At 40.8% G+C, this 8,985-nt stretch overlaps 1 protein-coding gene across 1 annotated transcript in view; it reads left to right on the forward strand.

The window, feature by feature from the left end:
* The window catches only part of KCTD16 (potassium channel tetramerization domain containing 16), a 270,980-nt gene extending 263,517 nt beyond the window's left edge, over positions 1–7,463 (forward strand). The window contains exon 3 of the mRNA XM_042447839.1: positions 5,479–7,463. Coding sequence (XP_042303773.1) covers positions 5,479–5,930 — 452 coding nt within the window. The 3' untranslated portion in view covers positions 5,931–7,463. The remainder of the gene's footprint in view (positions 1–5,478) is intronic.
* The last annotated feature ends 1,522 nt before the right edge of the window (positions 7,464–8,985 follow it).

Raw genomic sequence — 8,985 nt, forward strand, 5'->3', positions numbered from 1 at the left:
TGAATACATAGACATTATATTCAGTGAATCAGGATTTTACTGACACTGAGGTAATTTTAACCTCGTTATGCAGACTAAAGAACTGAATCATGGGAACTGGCATACTCAAATTAAAGCTTTGAACTAGTTTTACAAGTTATGCAACCTTGCTTTGTGTAGCTCTGTATCCCCTTGCATTCACTTGCTCTTTATTCATAATTCGATACATTTTCTGAAGTGTATTTTATGTAACTTCCCGTTCCAAAATTATGCTGTATTTGGGGAGTGTGATTTATCATTTCCAATCATTTTTCATTCCTAATCATTTTCATTTTTCACCTAGACAATCATTTTATGGCTTCAGTTTGAAAAAAGCACAAAGACTGTTTATTACATTATTTAATGTAGATATTATCTTATAGGTCTTCTGACCAAATTAAATGCTCATGTCCATATGGGAGATGCCTAGTGGACCCTGACAACATATCTCATATTTCTTGGTTTTAGTGATGTGAACATAACTTTATTGTTGTTTTGAGCCTTCATGTTGATTCTGAGTTACGGCATCCTTACTGTAGGGGTTTCTTGGTGAGATATATTCAAGAGAAATTTACCATTGCCTTCCTCTAAGGCTGAGAGAGTGTGACAAGCTGACCCAGTGGATTTCCATGGCTTAGTGGAGATTTGAACCCTGGTCTCCCAGCGTTCTAGTCCAACATTCAAACCACTACACCATATTGACTCTGTGACTATAATGACTGTGTTTGAATGATGTTTTTACTGAATGGGAAATATCTATGTCCTCTATGAACATGCCCATGCCATGGTTTGCAATGGATAACCTTGCAAGAGAGTGTAGAAGGTGACATACGAAAAACAAATAGATGGACATGATGAACCCAACTATAACTGACTAATGGCCAAATGATACCCTAAGATCCAGAGCATCATCCTACTCCTCCTCAGCAATTGAGGGTTTAAGCATGTCATTATATTTAATTTTAAAAGCAACTGCCAAGCTAGAGGTGATATGCAGCACAGTCCTATGCACACATATATGGACCTCTATTGAAAAATCCTATTTTACTTTTTTATAGGTATAGTACATGGATACAGTACAGGAGCCATCTTGTAAACCACTGTATCTGTTCTTATTATTCATTCTTACATTCAGCTGGTAAGAGAGAAAAGCATCAAGTGGTGGAGATTTTCCTTTCTGTTTCTTTTTCTCTTGATTCCATTGATTCTGAATATGAATTAATTAGACATTTTGCAAAAACTGAAATTTTATCCCATGTGTTCCAGCCAAGGTCAAGGGAGCTAGTGGATGTGAACATGCAGAACATCAAGTTATCCTTGCCTGCTGTTGTGTTTGTGTTGTGTGCCTTCAACTTGTTTCCAACTTGTGGCAACCCTAAGGCAAGCCTATCAATGGGTTTGCTTGGTATGTTTCTTCAGAGGTTGCCCATTGCCATCTCCTGAGGCTGAAAGAGTGTGCCTACTATATAGATGTTAAAGGTAAGGGGCCTTTAAGGAAAAAAATGGTAGCAATTTTAATTCATCACTAAGATGGCTGAATACCAAAAGCTACAAATCCAGACATTTATCATTATCATTTATTTATACAGCTCCATCACTGTACATGGTGCTTTACATGAGCAGTCTAGAAATGTTAATATGCAAGTTTCCTTTCCTCAGGCTTACAATCTAAAACAACATCCTACACACAAGGAAAGGGGGATGTCAGTGGGGAAGGAATTGAGTCCAGAAGATGCTGACTGCTATTCTCTCCCTCTGAGGCCCAAGCAAAGGCAGCTGGGATGGAGGGAGGACACTGAAGCATTAAGTACTCAATACCTAAGGTATGAATGGAAGAATCTTTCCACATTGGTGTCTCCCACAGTCAATATTTTAAATCTCAAGTTCCATCCTAAATAAGAAGAAACCTATGCATTGTGGTAGATGTTTATCAAAACTGCACAGAAACTCATTCTTTCCCAACCACACCTTGTGATATGCTTATGAACAGCAAGAACAGCTTACACATTCAGCAGAATCTCTTAGTAAGGACCTTCCTGAACATTTCTGGTGACAAGTGGGAGTATGACATATTTGAAATTATGTTTCTATACATAGGAAAGCTGTATGTTCCAGAAAACACACTGATATAACCTTTATCCTGACCCTATATGTAGGGTCTTCAAAAGTGGCAGAAGACCTAGCCAGGCAACGTTCCGTAGAGATTTGGAAGTGTCTGTGGAAACACTTGTCATTTAATTCTGCACAATGTATAAAATAGAATTTGGGCAAGATGATTTTTACGGGCCTCTGTAGCTTTGCGTTCAGACCCAAAAAGAAGCTGATGGATTAGAAAATGAACTTCAGAAAGTTTATTCATGTCTGCTGGGATTTTGGTGTTGTACAGGTGCCTAAGAGAAAAACAAGAAAGATTTATATCTGTCTATATTTGTCAAAAGCTTAGTCACATCCATTTGTATCAGTAACTTTGCTGTGAAATTATTAGTCCTTTTTATTAAGATTGTAGAAAGTTGACAGTTGTGTTTTGGTATAAATCATCCTGTGATCGGGGGTCATTCTAAATTGTTCTCTCTTTTTTGCAAGTAAACAACAGGTACCTCTTGCTACATTACAATGGGTTTAAACGTCAAGTGCAAACTAAGCATTTGTGAATCAATATGGCTCATTGGTGCATGTTCCAAAACCTTACATGATCTGGTTCTAACTAAGCTTTTTTTGTGTGCAATGATTTTATTCAGGAAGAGGAGTTTTGGGCTTTTTTAAAAAAAATCAATTTAGCCATTATTGAATTTCCCCCCAGATACTAAATACAGAAGAACTCGCAAAGCAAGTCTATAAATTAAATTAGCCACACAATTTATAGATTGTTGGACTGCTCCATGGAAAAGCAAAAGCAAAGTGGGGGAGAGAAGCTGTTTTCCAGTTGTTTTGTAAATGGTGGCTGTCATACCCTCCATCTGCCTAATTTGGCAGGGGCAGTCCTGATTAATATTCTCCTATCCCAGTTTTGCAGCTGCTTTTAATATGTCCCAGTTTCTCTTTCCTCCTCATTTCGCTTAAACTGCTTTCAAAGGGCAATTAACTCAACCAGTGAAGAGAGGACAGAATCTTGTCCTTTCCAGTAGGCTCAGGCAAAAGGAAACTGCTATATTCTATCCTAGGTTGTGTATTCTTCTTTATTAATAATTTTGCCATCTTGACTACACTCTGATGTAGCCTGGCTACATATATCCTGATTTGGAGAGTATGGAGTATTTGGTTGACAGGGTGAGAACTGCCAAAAAGTGTCTATGTTATGGGATGGCATAAAATGGGGCATGTGCTGGGGACCAAATTTTGCCCCCATGCCCTTTCTGTCAGGCGTCTGGGAGGTGTCTCAGCCAGTTAGGAAATGGTGTGTTTTGTTTTGTTTTGACTGAAAAATAGCATTTTTGCGAGGTTTAGCACTTTGGAGGTTGATGGAGTAGTAGGAACACTTGGGGGGGGGGTCCTTAACACTACTCCTGTGGTCAGCACCTATTCCTGATTGCTAGATGGTGGTTTTTGTTTTTTCATTCATAGTGGAGTGTGACAAAATGTTGACAACTTGCTTTTACATTAAAAGACAAAACAGATTATCACCTTTTTTGACTTGCATCTCTGGAAACCATAACATAATTTCACATTTGTGTGTGGTGTTTCACTCATATGGAGTTAGCTGTGCAGCAGACACAATTATATTTGGCTTGATCTGAATGAAAGTTATGGTTTCCTCTGGTTGGAAGTGATAATTATGTTTTCCTTAAAGAGAGGTGACAGGTAAATCGCTTTCTTTAATTCAGAAAGAAAAGTTTCATTTTATTTTAAAATCTACTTGAGTTTTTCCTTTGGTCATAGATTTTTTACTCTGGGAAGAATATTCAGCTTTCTTTTCTTTAATGAGAATCAAGAAACCAATTAAGGCATATTTATTCTGTTGTGCTGCAACCACTTATGCCCACTTAAGTTTTATTGATTATAGTGGAATATAAATGCATGGAACTGGTCAGAGGACTGCAGTCATAAGCATTAGTTTTTGTTTAGATTTTTTTTTAATGCTAGGGGTTGCCAGCTGGTTGATTGCAAACCACAAAGACTGGTATTTTTTTCCTCTTCCCAGCAGAACATCAATTCCAACAGTGTATTGGTAAATTTCTCCTGTGAAACCCTTACAAGTGGATGAAAACCCACCATAAAACACAGGCCCATGAAAGAAACCCTCTGCAGCATCACTTGGCAGTGAGCTCCATTTCACTTAGTAGGGCTTACTTCTGACAGCATTGTCCTGTAGAACACCCTTAGCAAAGGGCATTCTGTTCTCTGCAAGGGCATTCTTTTGCTTTCCTAAGAAATGCAACCAGTCTTGCTAGGACATGGAGCCATTTAAAGGGGGAGCGTGAAGTTGCAACTCTATCAAAGAAAAGGAAGTGTCCTGCCTCTGCTTATTTAACACTTACACATTCTCTAACTTTCTTGGTGCTGAGCTCTCATGTGCCATAGGAAAAAACTGAAAACCTCAATATCACCTTATATTGGCGGTATCCTGATCGGCACAAAGCGCCAGCCTGTATACATGCTAGGGTTGCCTTGGGGCGTCCTTTCCAGATGCCCTGCAACCCGAGTACATGGCCACAGTGTTGTAATGGCGGTGCCTTTCTACATGGGCACCGCCATTACGACTTCGCAGATGCACCGCAGCCAAACAACGTGGCATGGATGTGACGTCCTGGCGCCACTGCAGGGCGCTTGTGGTGCCCTTTCAGTGGCACCAGAAGGAGCTCCTTTTCGGAGCTCCTTCAGCCATGCATATCGCTGGCGTGGCCTTTAAACAGCTGTGCCAGTGATACAGAGAGAAAGGGGCCAAGTGGCCCCTTTCTCCCTTTCCCCACTGCTGTCGGGGTGTCCTTGGGGCATGAAGCCCCAAGGACACCCCTTTCCAGGCCGTGGGTAAGCAGCTTTTTGCCGCTTCCCCGAGGCCAAGAAAAGTGGCGGATCAGGGCCTCTTGGGCTGCTGCTGTGGCAGCTGAGGCCCCGATCCGTCGGGGAAAGGGGTGGGTGCAGGCCGCCCCAAAGGGGCGGTCTGTATCCCGCCATTCCTGCCAGAACAAGGAAAGTCTGTCAGCTAGTCTGATGTGCTGGCAACTGCCGTTGCTGCTCCTACTCTTCAAAAACTAATATTTGTTACTCCTCCTCCTACTACTACTACTGCTACTACTATTGATAATAATAATAATGGGGGATGGATGCTGTGTTTTCTTCTTCCACTTTAGCATTGCCTAGCACTAATTCAGGAACTCTGGTCTCTCTTGCCAGTAATATTTACTTAATGCTATGAAATCCTTTTTTCTTAGCTTATGAATGCAAGTGACATTATATTTCTCCCTGGTTGTTGGTAAGTCTATAAAAAGGGAATCTTGACATGTTCTTTGTTTGCTTTTGCAGGTGAGCCTTCTAGGTGGTCTTCATCACACTGTGATTGCTGCTGCAAAAATGGCAAAGGAGACAAAGAAGGCGAAAGTGGCACATCCTGCAATGAACTCTCCACCTCAAGCTGTGACAGCCAATCAGAAGCCAGCTCCCCTCAAGAGACTGTCATCTGTGGTCCAGTCACCCGCCAGTCCAATATACAGACTCTGGACCGACCAATCAAGAAGGGCCCAGTGCAGCTACTTCAGCAGTCCGAAATTCGGAGGAAAAGTGACCTGCTCCGAACTCTCACTTCTGGCTCTAGGGAATCCAACTCTAGTAAAAAAAAATCAGTGAAAGAGAAGCTTTCAATTGAGGAAGAGTTAGAAAAATGCATCCAGGATTTCCTCAAAATTAAAATCCCAGACAGGTTTCCAGAAAGGAAACATCCTTGGCAATCTGAACTATTGCGGAAGTATCATCTATAGGAATGGCATCAGGGCAAGGAAAATCACCTTTATTACAATTTATGAAATGAGTGTCTACATGATAAAAGGAATAAAATAATGATGATAATAATTTGTTAGGTCATGAAAAATAATCCATCGCTAGAGTACTGCCTAATTTGCCTGATTCACTGAAACATTTTGAGTCACACTATATACAATATATCACTCTATGTATGAATATATATATTTTTATCTTCTTAAAATAGGAGGATTAACAGTGCATCTATTTGTTAATCTCCAAACATAGCTTGCAGTGCCACAAGCACATGAAAATGAACCCCTGGAAGACATGTGCAATATGATTGTGGCAGTTCTAAAGTGGAGGAAATTTGTCCTGTGATCTGGCAGAGCTTGTGGTGGGTGGTGATTTTCTAAGCTGCATGCCTTCTTGAGTTCTCCTTTAACATCATTCCTTTGAGAGAGGTCCAGAATGGGCAAGTACCCATAATTTCGAAAGAAAAATTAACAATATGATGTCAGTTTACACCAGGAAAGAGTGTATATAATACATTTCCATAACACACACATTCCCCTCCTTTGAACTGTGTCTTCCCTCAAATGAAATTACCATGAATCATTGGGTGATCTATGAACCCCTGTAGAATTATGTACAGCTTATGCATTCATCCCATTCTTTTTCTAGTCTTGATTTCTGGCGAGGTGAGGGAGGAAATCATAGTTGGCTCTGTTTACACCCCACAGATGTTGATGGGCCACAGACTGCACTCAGTTTAGCAGAGAACATCTGAAAATTCAATGATTGCAATCCAGAAGGCTGTGTGCACAAAATAATACCTTTTTTGTATTCACATCCAAATTACAGTTGGCCAACCATCTCTTTTACCTTTGGGGAGTTTAAAAAGAAGATCTAAAGATTCAGTAAAGGGAGCTGTGGAAATAAATACTTTAGAGTTTTAGTATTTTTCGCAGTGCACATATATTCGGAATTGTTGCCAGGTAGCCAACTTCTTGTTTAACTGGTCTTGCTGCTGTGTCCACTTGGTATGTACACAGAAATTAATTACAGGTATATTTTCTTTGGGCTAAATCCAGTGTTTGTCCCATGTAGAATAGACTCCTTAACCTCAGTGGATTCTCTGTAAGTGGATTTAAATCGGCAGTATTCATTCCAGTGAGTCCTCTCTAATTAGGACTTAAATTGGATTTAGCCTTTTATCTCCATACTGTAAAAGATTTATCATTGAAATGTTTGCATATCAGGTGAAGGGATGAGGTAGGGTCAATTTAAAAAGAAAATGGCAGCCCTTACTGAATCCAAGAGAAAAATGTTTACTATTGCCTTTTTTTCTAGTGGATATTGGTCAAAAGAAGTTGAGATCAGTTCTAGCTATGTGCAAAAATCACCCTTTTATTATTATTTTTTGTTATCTCTGTATCATTTAGGCTACTTTGTCTTCTTTGCCAACTTCCTCACACTGCACAAAGCTTTCAGATTTCCCAAGGGGTTTATCACACGGGAGGAATTTCTCTTAATTTCGAATGAAAAGAAAGTGGGACCAGAACGCATTCACGTGAATTCGCTAGTTCAGCGAATTTACGTTAATTCGAATTGTGTTCAAACTGACTTCCCATTGCTCAAAAATAGCTTGCCATTGGCCAGAATTGCATGTGATCACATCTCACGCAATAATGTGAAACCCCATGATTGTGTTCGGACTGACTTCCCATTGCCTGAAATTGTGTGTGGTAGTCTGTCACGCAATAACGTGAAGCCCCATGATTGCATTTGGATTGCCATTGGATTATACTTCCAATTTCCTTTGTCTAATAATGTCCCAAGTGTCCAGGAAAGAAAGGATGAAAATGTGGGTGAAGGGGGTAAAAAGGGAGATGTAAATGGCTCCCACTTCCTGGCTTCTAAAGCAAGGGCCCTGGTGGGTCAAGCAGCTAAGTTGTTGATTTATATGAACTTTCCAGGCATTGCTGCCAAGATGTCTTTGAACCAAACAAATGGAGGAGAGAGCGAGCAGGCTCCCATCCCCTTTCCACACAGACACAATTAGAAGAAATTATAGGGCTAACAAGATGCATTTTGCACTCCAGCTTGCAGGAAATTGATTGTTCAAGTGACAGGCAGCATGCCACTCTGGCTGCATGCATTTGAAAATGAAATTAAAAATTGAAAAGCATCCAGATGCACTCAGCTAATGGAGACAGCATTCTTAGCACACTAGAAACTCCCTTTAAGGAGAAGAGCTTTACTTCCTGGCAATGTCTCTACTCTGGGCTTTGTGATGAATGAAAGGTTCTAAAGATATATACACCATGATATTTCAGGTCTCACTTGGGTTTCTTCCCCTTGAGAAAATGATTCAAAGCACAAACATTTGACATTCCTCTAAGCAACTTCCACAATAACATTACCATTATACAATCTATTTCATATTGTCACATGGCCATACACAGTTATGTGTTTGAGTCCTCACCTTATGTGGAAGTCTCCAGCTTGATGCTGGGTTTGATCTAGATGTAGTTAATTCTAAGCCATTTGAGGCGGGTTATAGACCGCCGCTTTGAGGCGGTCTCCTGCCAGTGCCATTTGCTCCATGAGGGAGCCACAGCAGCCACACCGCGCGGCTCCTGCACGGAGCAAAAAAGAAGCTCCATTTTGGAGCTTCTTCTTGCGGCGCCTCTATGACGTCGCGAGGCGCCTGGGGCGGACTCGCGACATCATAGATGCTGCACGACGTCCGGACGCACAGCGTCCAATACGTAAAGATGGCGGCGCCCGTATGAACAGGGCGCTGCCATCTTGTACGTATTCTATACGTACTAGGGTTAGGGGGGTGCGGAAGCACCGCCCCTTCCTAACCCTAGTACGTATAGAATACGTACTAAATGGCGGCGTGTAACCCGCCACAGTCTCTTGTACTTACATTAGTCTTGACTAACTTAAGCTCCATCGATCTCAGTATATCTGATCAAAGTATGCCTGTATTAGTCAAGTTGTGACTACAATATTGTAGATTGGGATCCAACTTATTATTTATCATTTCTAATTTTATATATTACC

Source organism: Sceloporus undulatus, chromosome 2 (genome assembly GCF_019175285.1).
Source record: "Sceloporus undulatus isolate JIND9_A2432 ecotype Alabama chromosome 2, SceUnd_v1.1, whole genome shotgun sequence".
NCBI lineage: Eukaryota > Metazoa > Chordata > Lepidosauria > Squamata > Phrynosomatidae > Sceloporus > Sceloporus undulatus.